This window comes from Lytechinus variegatus, chromosome 1 (genome assembly GCF_018143015.1).
Source record: "Lytechinus variegatus isolate NC3 chromosome 1, Lvar_3.0, whole genome shotgun sequence".
NCBI lineage: Eukaryota > Metazoa > Echinodermata > Echinoidea > Temnopleuroida > Toxopneustidae > Lytechinus > Lytechinus variegatus.
Genome location: NC_054740.1, coordinates 62,731,851 through 62,746,077, shown reverse-complemented (window position 1 = coordinate 62,746,077; position 14,227 = coordinate 62,731,851). Strand labels below are relative to the sequence as shown.

At 35.7% G+C, this 14,227-nt stretch overlaps 1 protein-coding gene across 1 annotated transcript; it reads left to right on the top strand.

The window, feature by feature from the left end:
- Positions 1-145: 145 nt before the first annotated feature.
- LOC121431397 lies at positions 146-12,402 on the top strand. Its single transcript, XM_041628964.1, has 15 exons — positions 146-296; positions 1,683-1,736; positions 2,265-2,402; positions 4,233-4,342; positions 4,944-5,182; positions 5,571-5,678; positions 6,136-6,589; positions 7,069-7,165; positions 7,883-8,026; positions 8,520-8,719; positions 9,171-9,267; positions 10,357-10,484; positions 10,903-10,995; positions 11,476-11,561; positions 12,192-12,402. Exons 1-15 carry the CDS (start codon positions 146-148, stop codon positions 12,385-12,387), a joined length of 2,295 nt encoding a protein of 764 aa, XP_041484898.1. The 3' UTR covers positions 12,388-12,402.
- The last annotated feature ends 1,825 nt before the right edge of the window (positions 12,403-14,227 follow it).

Here is a 14,227-nt window from a genome sequence, read left to right as displayed (position 1 = left end):
ACTACTACTACCATATACTACTGCTACTACTACTACTACTACTACTACTACTACTACTACTTTTGCCGCTGCTGTTGCTTCTGCTGAAGGCCTCTGATAATGCCACTACTTCTACTTTAATTCTAATAATACGTAATTGAATATTATGACAGCCTCAGGTAATCGAGCACCGCCTCCCCCACGCAAACCCAGCCCACCCCCTCCAAAGGAACCAACACCACCTCCTCCCAAAGACCCGACCCCGGTACCACCCCCCAGAGACCCTACGCCGCCTCCTCCACCGAAGCCGAAGAAAGGTATACCGCTTGTTTATTTCATATCTCAATTAATGTCGAATATTTTTATGCTTTATCATGAATTATATTACGAGTTGTCATTCTTTAATTTACATTCCACTACAGGTAAATACCTATTAATTTATCATAAGATCTTGATTTTCAATTATTGGTTGACAGTTGTTCTGTTCGTTTGTTTTATATTTTCTTTAAGATTTAAATTCCCCTTTCAACCGTCAGAATTAACAGGGGCTGTGGAACGATGTGAAAGTGGGGGGGTGGTCATGCAAATTTCAATGAAATTGTAGTTTTTTAAAGCCCCCACCCCCAGTTTCAAGGCCCCCGATAAATTTGAAAAAACTTAAAGGTGTTGGGTCAGTTGATATCATACATCACCTAGTTCATCATTTCCCGATAAATAACTACTTTCACCATGAGGTTAAAGAATTCACAAATAATTGCTTCAGTTACGAGTATTTCATGATTGAAACCTCACACACGCATTCAGAAACGAAACCTCCACCCGAGAGAAAGAAACCACAAAAACAGAAAAAGAAAAATAAAAACAAGAAACAGGATGGTAAGTAATGTGTAAAGTTATCTATCAGGTTTGAAAACTAACGTACAACAATTTAACCATGGTAACGGTTTGTCATTAATGTCACTTTCCTATAGATTTACGGTTAAAGTGCAATAATTCTTAATAAAAAATCTTTTTGTGAAACATTACAAGATAATGACTATATACGATTAATATATCTTATTTTATTGATTTTGTTGCTATTGTTCACTTAACATTATTTTGGATTTCCTCTGAGGTTTTTTCGAAAGTTTTTGTATTTTTTTTTCTTAGTAGCTTAGGTAATAATCCAGAATGTTCTAAAATGTCTGTCTAATAATACGTTAGTCGTAATGTGACATTCTAAATGTTAATCTATGGTCAAGTTTGTGTAGTGTGTGTGTTATGCATGTCATTTTAAGATTACTTAATAAAACTAATTTAGAAATAGTATACTAACGCGTGTTTATCCCTCAGTACGGTAAATAATTACATTAAAAATTGATTCACTTTCGTTTTAAAAATATAATAAGTTGATTATTATTTTCAAATCTTTTGTAAGAGTATAGTTTGGGGCAATTACCTGTTCTGCAGTACGGATTCTACCCATTTCTAGTTTAACATGATAATGCACAAGCATCAAAACTCCGAAAGCAGTGTTGTTACTGGGCGATTTGTAAGCAGTTGTGCTAAGATTCCTCTGATATATTTATCCCCACTTTGATTTGTAAAGGGAGGGTGTCTATGAGGGAGGGGGGGGGGCTGGAGTCTTGGGTGATCAAGCTATTATCCCCAATATCCCCCTATATTCAACATCAACCCAACAACCTTCTCTTCTTTCTTTCCAGCCAAATCATCCAAGGAATATGTCAAGATACCCATTATTCCATATAAATCACCAGGTAATTAAAGTTTAAGTAAATTGAAATAAAAGATCAATAAGGAATATAATGTGTTTTAAGACCTCTTGTTCTGTATCTATCATATAAAGTTTTATCGTTTTTATTAGAATATATTAATACATGCAGTAGTTTTGGAAGTGATTAGTCTACTTAGTTGGTGCAAATACTGTTTGCTTAAGTATGTTATAGATAACAATTATAGATTTGTCTACTATCATGACTATTACGTATTTGTGCTTACTTCCTTGAAAACAATAACTAGAGTATAATAACAATATCTTAACTGTAGTATGAAATCGTGTTTCATAGATTTGTTCTTTATACGGTGATAAGAAATGCATTTCGCATCGTATCGAGCTTAAAATTATTTCTAAAGATATGTTTTTGTTACTTTTAATGGCCTTTTATACAACAATTTTTTTATAAAAAAATTCATCATTCAAAAAAAAATATCGTTTGATTTGTTTGTCTCTGAATCAATTCACCTCTTACAATACTCCTAAACATTTTGTTATATTTGATTTATAGAAAAAGATCGGACACCTCCACCGAAACAAGAGCTCCCTCCGTCTCCTCCCGATCCACCCGAAGAACCTGTAAAGGAAGTTATTCCCGCCCCTGAACCGGAACCAAGGAAACCCGTCTCACTTCCAACCAAGGAAAAAGGTACGTCCTAAAATTGCCATTCACACAGCCGGTGCCGACTTCACACTGATCAAAGCTATTACGTTATATCCAATGGCTTATCATCAGTCGCTTTGGAGTCGGTTTCGTTGGTGTGACGCATGCAGGCGTTACTTATAGAAGCCATGGTCCCATAGGCCTACTGTTTGTACTATCTTCTGACACACATTCTAATTACAGCAGAATTTGCACTGAGTTTTATTTCCCTATTAACTAAGATTTGTATATTTGAGTTGCAAATAAACTTGGATTGTTATTCGATCACCTAGCATAACGATAAAATACAAGTATACTTACCGACATTGTGGTAAATCCCCCTTTCATTTTATCGAATTCAAGAAGGGGGAGATAAAGAAATAAAGTCGGAATCGGACACAGTTAAAAAAAAATTCTAAATAGCTTACAAATCCGATTATTCTAAGCTCGATCGAAACGAGCTCGTCCACCATAAAATCAGAAGTTGCCATGGCTACCGAAAAAGCATCCCTCTTTGTGTTAAATGGCACGGCAGAGCGAGCACGCAGTAATGCTTGATTGATTAAACCCACGACGGACTAGAAAATTCAATGATAATAATTGGATCGATTGAAAGAAAGTCCAAAGACAAAAGGGCGATGCCCGTCCCGCTAATTTCCAATTTATCTGCCTCTTGTTGAACTTATAACATAGTTATTTCCCATTAATTAATACCATACTATAAAAACGTCTAGTCCATAGCGACTTCAACGTTTAACATTGAAGTGTGCCTGTGAATATACAGTACAAATCCCTCCAGAATACAAGTATATGGTTGTATGGATTCCCGTTGTGGGCTTGTGGCATGGGGATTAAATCAGAGCTTTTCTGCAAATCTTATCCAGCTGCTTAGAAGTCCAATAAGTGTAATAAACTACCGATTTGGAAGCTCCTTGGTATTATGCGAGAGATGGAATCACGTCTGAATCGTATTGCGTGTCAGTATCTATGAAAAAAGCGGTGTTATCACGGAACATTATCATGATTTTTCTATTCTTGATCAAGTCACTGATTCATAAATTTCTGTTGAGTATTCGTGAATTAAACGTAATCGACATGATAGTACATTGGTGATGTTATCTACCTTGATTTTATCATGGCGATTATTAGCAGCCTAGAATGTTTAAAAGAAATCTAGGAGTCAACTGTTCGATGGATAAGAAGTGGTAACCGAAATCCTCACAAAAAGACGACAAGCGTAGGCCTTCTTGGTGTAAGGCTTTGAACTTTGGTATTAAACTAAACTCACTTCGGACACTTTGGCATATCAAAGGACTTCAAAGAACAACTTTGTGGTGATTCTTAACGCGACTGTCTTCGGCATTGTGTCTCTGATTTTTATCTCCTTCTTTGGTCCTGATGCAAATTATGGCTGTTTGGGAAATGGTTCAGCTAAAATGAAGAGAGGAGGAAGAGGAATAAGGCTGCGCATCATCACGAATGACAATTTGGTATTGATATGCCTATCATCAATCCACCTGTAATCGTTAAAGTGTACACAGCAAAAACTGTGGTGTTAACCGGTGTACATAGAAGACCACACCAGTTATTTTACACCGGTGTTAAATTGGTGGTGTTAGTTTTACACATATAGGTGTTATTAAAACAACACCTTTTGTTGTTACATTTACACTTTTTGGTGTTTGTTTAATCTCTAGGGTGTAATTTTAACACCTCAGGGTGTGGTTCTCTATTAACACAAATTGGTGTCAGTTTTAATACCGCAGTTTTCACAGTTTATTATGTTTTTCATCGTGTTTGTTTTCATTTTTCTTAATATTTTTTTTAATTTTGCAGAGTCTAAGCCGAAGGTTAATCCTCCGAAGAAGAACCGAAGAGCGAAGCTTCCTAAGCGGGTGAGGAAAGAAGTCAAACCCCTTGGTGTGGCAGCGCCTATGCCAGTCAGGGTGAGTAAACATAATGCTTCACTTCAATAACAATATTATATTATTCCACTCCAAATATTATATGTATTAAGAAATACTCGAAACCCTATTAGGTGATGATTTAAAGACGAATCATTTATTCATGACTAAGTTCGTAAACACAATCATGTTTTGCTTCCTGCTGGATCTGCAAATCATTATATCAATAATTTTGATATATTACTTATAATATTATAGCGCATAATAATCATATTCTCTCTGCGTGTTACACATAAAACGTAGTTACATAAGACACTGAACGAATCATTTCATCACGTTACATTCTACTCATCACTTGAATTGACATTACACTTTATTACAATATGAATTATAATGAATAAAATAAGCATTTTCTGTGAAATCCCTACTTTCTAAATATGGAATTAATCAATCTTTAGAAGGTCGTCTGTTCGTAAAATGGCCCTATTAATTCGAATCAATCGTTTGTTGGTTGACTTAAACTGTAAAAATATCATAACGTGTAAGTTTGACAAATAAATCAGATGCAGGATTACTCAGTTTACTAGAGATTAGTTGACTTAGTTACGGGCTTAGTTAATACTCAATTGTTTTATCCAACTAGCCACCGCCATCGGATCCTTGGGAAATGCCTGACACTGGGCCACGAGTTGCGGACATTGCTGTGCCTGCGTTCCCGGTACCTGCCCCCGTAGAACCACAACTCCCACCTCTTCCCGAGATCACTGTACCTCAACCAGCCCCGAAGCCAGTCGAGGAACCCGTTCCTGAGCCCCGGAAACGACCTATGCCCCTGCCCCAGAAGCCCGAGCCAATCATGTGGAGGAGACGGCCGGAATACAAGTAATGATCAATTCTTTCTCGCACTTTGGAACTTAATTGATCCCACTCAAACTCCTTTTATGTCATGCCTGTATTCCATTCCCCATCACATCATGGTATCATGCAGGCTCGCTACTAAACTATTCAACTCAAGTTGTTTTAAATCTTATTGCCATTGAATACATAGCCATCCTGTTTATCCGTAGGAATTATTTATCATTGAATAATTCAATGTTTTGAAAATAGATTTAATATCTGTAATACCATATTGATGAACCATTAAAAAATGGCATATAGCCCATCATAGAGAGACAAAGAATTCAGGAAGGTATAGGATCGAGACTAAGATGGTATTTAAAATCTCCTACTTATGTAATCCCTCCACCCCCCCCCCCTCTCTCTCTCTCAGACCTAAGAAGAAAAAATGGAGGAAGGTTGAAGCTGGTAACCCCCCTAGCAGCCCGGACCCAGCCTTGAGGGATCCACTCGACTATCTTGCCAAGTACTGCATTGTCCAGTAAGTTCATTGTACACCAATCTTATTTGTCTTGTCTTCAATTTAATACCTGACCTAGCACCAAAACGAAACCAATAAAAGTGCATTGTCTCTTAAGAAGACAGAACGTATTGGCACATAAATGTTACAGGAAGAACATAATTCTATAAGAAGACTTAACAAACAAAGGTTTGTTAGGCTTTGGTCTTAGTAGTAAATATTTTTATAACTTTATGTCTTACTATTATACCACTCTAAAAAAATGTTCTTCTGGACAGAGATACCAACAACAAAAATGTATTATTTTACCATTTCTATACCCATATTCTTTTATAAATTCTACATCAATGACTCTATATCTGAATGGTGTATGGGCCATTACTTCGAGACTTTTATAAATGAGACAACGTAATCATGGTTACAGGTCTATGGAAAACCACAAATTTCATTTTCGTATGATATTTTTTCGTCCTTTCAGCAAAGAACGTGTGCCACATTACCAGCGTGTCTTCAACACCCAACTCCGGAGTACGGGGATCAACGTTGAAGATCGTACGTTAAGGCAATGGATGAACACGGCGTCTTCGGACAGGGCAGCGGGTGACCACGACATCGACGACCAGTCGGAGACGGGATCGATGACCACGGAGCAGTCATCTGGATACGGAAGTGCAATAGTGAGGCCAGGCGAGGTCAATCTCGGGTTCAAGAGTGACTTGGAAGAGTTTAGTGCTACCTTTAAGACCACACCCATGGAGGTCAATGAAGACGACTATGTTAGTCCGATGAAACTGGACGATGTCGAGGATGGAGGCGTTAAAGGCGATGTCAAAGATGACGATGTTGACAGTGGTAGAGCTGATAGTGCCTCAAGCGACGACCCGCAGAGGATGTTGAAAGCAAAGATTGCATCCTATGGAATCAATGACAAGGTATGTTCATTTTATTAAAGATTTTTTTTCCCATCAATATTGATAATAATTCATACATTATTTCTAATGCAGACATATCCATTCTAACCGTCGATCAAATGCTCTAAGCAATTCAACATGATAAACAGTAAAGTAGAATAAAAATGACATTACAAAGAAATTCATAGGAAAAAAGAGAAAAGGGAATATTATGAGACATGAGATAAGAATACAAAAGTATATTCAAATACTATATTCACATCTACAATCGGTGTAGTAAGAAACCAGAAAAGAAAGTCAATAAATTTTTTACTCTCGTTCAACCCTAAATAGTGTCATATGAAATGTAAATGTCAATAATCTATTCACTGATTATTACCTTTGGCCATTGATTGCCATTTCTAATTTCAATGCCCTCTGTTCAGTCTTATTGAACACTGACAATAATTTATACTCAATACTGGATAACCAAAAAAACATTCTCTCTTTCCCCCTTTTAGTTTGACGTCGAAGAAAAACTGGATAGGAGCCGCTTTATGCTTGAGAGACAAGAACAGAAGGTGGCCACTTTGAAGGAGAAAGTTTCGTACTTAGAAAGTAAGTTGACCAGCTAAGATGGAAAATATCCCCAAATGGTGATATATGTGACGTATATATACACCATGCACGCAAGAAATCTAAATCATATCTATATCTGCCCCCAGATGAATAAATTGAAGGCCTTGATAGACTCACCAACAAATCTCACCAAAATGTATTTGTTTGACATTTGATGAACTTGGTGCCTAGCGATCCTCACTTATATTTCGAATTTAATTTCCTAATTTGTACTTAATGTTGTTGTGTCATATAACTTATAAGTGCATAGAGATACACTTTGCTATGTGTCATGGATTACGAAGAACTGAATATCATTACTATCATTTCCATTAACAGCTTACACTGTAGGTGTAAAAGTGCTAATCTGGTCTCAATGATTTTTTATAGTGGGATTTACATCCTTTGAGAGTGCGTTGAGTGAACAGTGTAAAATGTTAGACGTTTTAACCCAAGGAGGAGCTATAATGCACTCTAAAATTTGTAATCATTCTCGCTCTTATTTTAACGATTCTATTACAGCTTTTCATATATAAGTCAGTCGAATAGTTCACTTTTGATATCGTACAGCTTTTCAGAATCAGTCAGTCGAAAGTAGGAATCGTGTATACATCGTTATATATATATATGTATATACCGCATGTTTCTGTGTCTCTATTGCCTTATTACGTTGGTATTGGTAATCATTCTTGCCCTCATTTACCGATTCTATTACAGCTTCTCGGAACAAGGCGATCGCAGATATTGCAAGAAACGAGTTTCTCGAGATCTTCCGCTTTGACTGGGACCCAGATGCTGCAGCAGCAGCAGAGGCGAAGAGGAAGAAGGATAAAAAATCAAAGAAGAAAAAGAAAGACAAAGGTGTGATCTACATGTGTATTTGAAGTTGATTTTAGAGATAATTATCTTCCTTCCTCAATCGACAGGAACACTGTATGTCTCTTTTCAGTTCGAATGCATTTTATGCTTATTCAATTCCTTTCTGAATGTTAAGACATCTCTAAACGAAAAGAAAATGTGAATTTGCCTCTCGAATATAATTTCTGTTGTAATGAAGGAAAACGTATTCCATATCATCTTACTTGCTGAAATGATATACAATTAAACAAATTGTTTTTATGAATATCTTTCTGTGATGGTATGCATACCTCCGGGCAACAGTATTGATTTGTGTGAGACATGACCCATGGATAAATATGTTAACTCTCTTCATTTTCTTCCATTTTATAAAAAAAACTTATTTGGATTCAATTAGTGAATTCATTGTCTTTTAAGATTGTACGATATGTCTGTTTGTATGGCCTAAAAGTAATGATAAATTATCCATAATGAAAGGTTTCTTTTTTTCCAACAGCATCAAAGACATCAGGACCAAAAAGTGTGGTAATTGATCAAGCAGATACAACGTCAGCTTCACCACCACTGTCATCTTCATCGTCAACCAAACCAATAGAAACAGAAACAACGAAAATTGGCAGTTTGGGATTCCCTATCCTGAAAAATGGGACCGACGAGTGGGTCTTGAGCAGAATGACCGAAAAACAGGTTGCCATGGTGAGGGAAAATTAATATTCACTTTTGAACAAGAAATTAAAGAATGAAAATATGGAGGAAAGGAAAAGATTGAAAAGGAGGAGGAGAAGATGAAGTAGAAGAAGGAAGAAGAGGAGGAGGAGAAGAAGAAGAAGGAGAAGAAGAAGAAGAGGGAGAAGAAGAAGGACGAGAATAAAAAGAAAACAAAAAGAAGAAAAAGAAGAAAACAAATGAGAAGAAGGGGGGGAGAAGTCGAAAAAAATAGATAATAAAGAAGAGGAGATGGAGAAAGAAAACGAGGAAAGATAAAGATGAGAAATGGTGAAAAGAAAACAGGAGATTTAGACAAAAATACGTTGAAATTCAGACGATGACGTAGCAACACTAAAAAGAGCATTAAACAAGGAGCTTAAGATTTTGTTCAAAGCAAGCTTTAGATATCATCTGATAAAGTGATGATTTTTTTTATCAGGCCGAGACTGATGCAGAGGTTTGCAGACTCACTGTTAGTAAACAAATCACGGAGGAGAGACTGGAAGCAGCGAATAAACAAATCAAAGAACTAGAAGGTAAGATACTATTAGCCAATCCGAAAAAAAAATCATTTCAAGTCAAATGTTCAAGATAATAAATGTGATTTTCATTATAAGTTATTCATTTTCAATGTGGTTTAATCCCAGCTTTAACATTTCCCTCCATTTCTGGAGATGAATCTTCTGTGTACTTTTTTTCAAAGAAAGTCTTTATTCAATATTTCTCCACAACGCATATAAACAAATGCAAAATGTATGTGATACATCAAATTCAATATCATACATAAACATAATTTAAATAAGCTCGATGTGCCTCGATTCATCAAGATATACAATAAACTTATTTTGTTGCATGTGCATAGTTCGTTCTATCTCATGCTGATACTTTAATTTCTTTTGAAATGATGAGAATGATAAGTTTCCTTTTAGACATTTAGTTGAAAAGATATAATATTTGGCATATAAAATATCAAAATTAAAAGAAGAATTTCCAGCTGGTATGCCAAATACAAAGTCATTAAAAGATTTCACTTTTAAGAATGTATTTTTCAAAATCATCTAAAAATCGACGAGTAAGGGGACATTCCAAAATATTAAAAATGAGCAATAGTTTCCGTGTGTGCTGAACAAAAGGAACATAAATCAGAATGTGATATACCAACAGTTTTCAAGTACTTGTTAACACCAAGTACTTGCGTGTAGTTGGTTATCGTTTATAAGATTTATAAGATAATGTTTGAAATGTTTTATCACCACATAGTCCATTAAAACACGTTACCAAAAGAAGTAGCGGGGAGATCTGGGAACAATTATATTCATATATGTTCTGCATAAAACTTGCATGTTAAAACTCACACTAGCTGGTTCCCCTAGAGGATCACTCCTTGAGGTGTTAAAATTACACCCTAGAGTTTGAACATTACACGAAAGAGTCTTGAAGTAACAGCTGAAGGTGTTGTAATAACACCCATGGGATGTTAAACTAATGCTGTTAATATAACACCGGAGTTAAATTAATGATGTGGTCCTTTATCTACACATTTTAACACTTCAATTTTTACTGTGTAGAAACAAAGTGTGCATTACATGATTTTTCAACTTTTAAAAAAAATTATTGCTTTGCAGGTGAAAAGAAGATGTTGGAAGATCTTGAAACGAGGATGAAAGAGAATGAATCGTCCGATCGGATGGCATCCAAACCAGAGTTTAGAAGGAAACAGAGCACTCTCTTCAATATGATGAACCAAGAACAGGTAAGACGGAAACAATACATTCTATAATGAGATCTTTCCGACGACACATGTGGGCGATAGACGCAAAAGTTCAGAATAATTTAGGTGCAATATATTCGGACAGGCATATTAAATGAAGTTTGAGCACAACAGGTAGATAACCAGGTAGATATTTTGTTATTATTGAATTGTATCATGTCAGTCATGCCTAGCTCAAAGGCTCGTTAATGGTGTAAATTTTCATAATCATGCATTTTTTTTATTTCGTACTATAACCCCGTAGTAGGGAATGATAAAGGATAGTACTCGAAGCATGAATGCCCTTGTCTTGGAGGATTCCTAATTTATCCTCATTATTGCATTCATTATCACTAATGTAGAAAGAAATCAATTAATGTGAGATAACCACTATCCTTTTTAATACCATTGTTTTACACAGCCGTTCGAAATCGAGACGGCCAATGTGGAAAGTCTGTTGCAGAGAGTCAATAGTCATTTGATATCAGAAAAGGAATGCCAATATGTGTATCACGTAAGTACCACATTATAATCTTAGTTCGGTTGCAGTTTTTTTTTACAGTTGTGATATTTTAAAAGCGAACAAAATGGATGAAAGCTAGGAATATTATTCACTCACACATTATTTCCTTCCTCGGGTTATGATGATAGATAGAGAACAAAGAATGAGAACAGACATATCAATCTGATTTATTTTTTTTTAATCGCACAATCCAGGTCTAAATTATTTAGGTTCGAGCACTGAACGATAATCTGGCAAAGCAAAACTATTATAAAATTACACACAATGGGGAAAATGACGACTATAAGCTTAAAAGGTCAACAACATGGAGACCGAAGTACGACTTTTATTTGAATTTGAATGTATGGAGATGATTTTATGAAGGACATCTAATAAACAACACGTATTCTTTTATTGAGAGTTAGGAAGCAAGACATGTGCAATTTGTTCATGGACCAATAATCTTGAATTTATCAAACTTTGAATTTTCAGGTTCTTGATTTACCTCAGCGTCATCGAATCGATTTTAAGCTCTTTACAATCGTTGCAGCTTTGTCCGAGAAAATATCAAGGCTAGAGTAAGTACATTCTGGTATTTATTTTTTTTCTTCTTTTATTTTGCATTTTCTGCCCTGTCCCTAACCAGTATTATTAAATAAAATATTGAAATGAAGGCTCTGCCTTAATTTTGTAGATAGAATCAATCGAAACTCATAAACAAATGGGTACCGGTAGGAAGTAATTCCTTAAAAAGATGCGTGCGCTATGAACGCCTAGCTTAGCCTGGTAATATAAGAGCGCCTTGAACACCTAACAAGGTGGATATGTGCGCAATATAAATACCCTATTTATTATTATTATTCCCTTGTTACATTCATGCCACTTTATGACAAAAAGAAAAGATCTCTATACCAAATACAAAATATATTTTCATCTAAGTGCATTCTCTCATCGAATATTTCGGAAACAGACATACTTTGTTTATATTTAGCAAAGATGTTTACATTGCATTCTGCACTCCACATTCTATATGTCAATATAGCCATACGTAAACATAACAGACACACTTTAGATATGTTAGAAACGCCAAAAAACCGTTTGAACGCCCATCAAGGATTTGTAACTGTATATATAAGATGGTTTTTAGGCGTATTCCTAACTTTCCCTTCCATAACCATGCCATATCTTCTCTATCTTTACACCCCTAGCCCCTTTATCAAGAAACTGATCAACAAGATCAACTTTGAGGCTCTAAATGTGAAGATGGATCGAGCGAAGGAGTTGTTCTATCTCCTGGAAGATGAAGAGGAGCATGGTTTTCCTGGTGAGGTTCCCGTCAAGAACCTTCAGGTTGAGCTGGAGGCAGGTGGCCTCCGGAAAGAGCATGTTGATCTGGTGAGTTAAAAAAAAAGAATCTGACTATAACATGTATAAGCGCACTGTATAAAACAAGATTATTGACAAGGTTAGGTGACACTATAAACATATCTCAGCAAACGAAGCGTTGTTCACACTGCGAACGTTTCCCCTTTTCATAACAAATATGCCCGAAAGGATTTATTCCTGTTAATAAAATCGCTATTGGTATGTAATTCGATGTCTCTTCAATGTGTTTTTTATAACGCGAATCTTTATTTTAATTTTTATTTCATTCCTTCTTATTCATTTATTTAGTTTATGTACCCACATCACAATGTGTTCGGCCTTTAGAAAAACTTTAGAAAACTAGTTACTGACGATAATTTAGATCAACAATCTCAAATTCGAAATGACTGTCGTCGACTTTTCGTATTTTTAATACTCCCGTGTTATCTCTTGAAAGAATGAGTTTGAAACCAAATATCTCCACATTGACCTTATATTTTTATATAACATTATAATTCAGGTGATGACAAAGTTCACTCGAGAAGGGAAAGCAACGGTGGACTTTCTGGACTTCTTGACCTACATCCCTCTCTTCATCGACCTGCATGAGAACATTGTCTCAGATCCTCTCTACGCTACCAAGGACCTGTGATGAGGGTACCTACAGCGAGTCATTCACATCAATTAGACGTGCGATGGACTGGTCAGGGGAGCATTTTATCAACATTTTTGTCCCGACAAGTTGTCAGATCTGACAACTTTCCTTGATGTACATTGGCTAAGAATCGGTGTTACTATGGTAACTGTAAGGTAAAGTGGGACTTTTCGAATAAAACGTCAGACAACCCCTTTCACCATCACGATGCGCTTCCCAGAGGAATGCAAGATGGCGAGGATGCATATCAAGTCGCTCGAAAACCAAAGACGAAGGTTGCAGGAGTTGGATGGGATTGTATCCCACTGCTGCCACAACAATTCCTTGAAGAACAAGGAAACTAATAACAACAGAGAAGAAACTTTTAATCACTAAGAGGGACTTCCTTTCTAGCGCTACTAGTGAATCTCCAAGAATTACAACAAAAATATTCAGTCTATTTAGAGTCCATTAATTGATTTGAAATTCAACTCTGTACAGATTTCCATTCCCAAGACAAAGTGTGTTCGTCTAAATATGAAACCATAAAGTCTGTTAAATGTATGTGCTATCATTGTCATAATTGTACATAATAGTATGATACATATTTTTATTTAGGCATTTTGTAAATTGCTGAACAATATGAGCGAAATAAATTGCATTATCAAGTATTTTAACATTTATTTTTGGGGGATTTCACAATCAATCTTCGATACTTCTTTCTTTTGTTGTAAGAGCTACTGGCATGACTAAGATGTTTTTATTATGCCGTCCAACAAATTTAACATTAAAGTTATTTAACAAATAATGCAGTATTATTCTTCACTAATACGAATCCAGCATTAGTAGTATTGATAAAATTTTATTGTGTCCTGTCTAGTGCTAGTGTCTACTTTAAATGATATTTAAATAAGTGTGTGCATTAAATGCCTTGTAGCAAACATACTCTTTGCTATTTTCTATGTTAAATTTGAATTTGATTACTGAGAGCATACTCATATTGTACTCAATCTATGACAATCAAGTAGTGTTTGTAGCTTTGGTTTAGTATACTAGGTTTCCTGTAAAAAGTGTTCACTGGTTAACATGTACATACACAAGAAATATCTAGAGAATGTGGATTATTACTTCTGGTTTCTCACTTTTTCCTCATATTTTGTAAGTGTTTGTTATTCAAATTTCCCCCTTCTCATTTGCCCATGCTGTCATGCTCGTCATGTTCATGTTCTCCCGGTATTTTTTTCT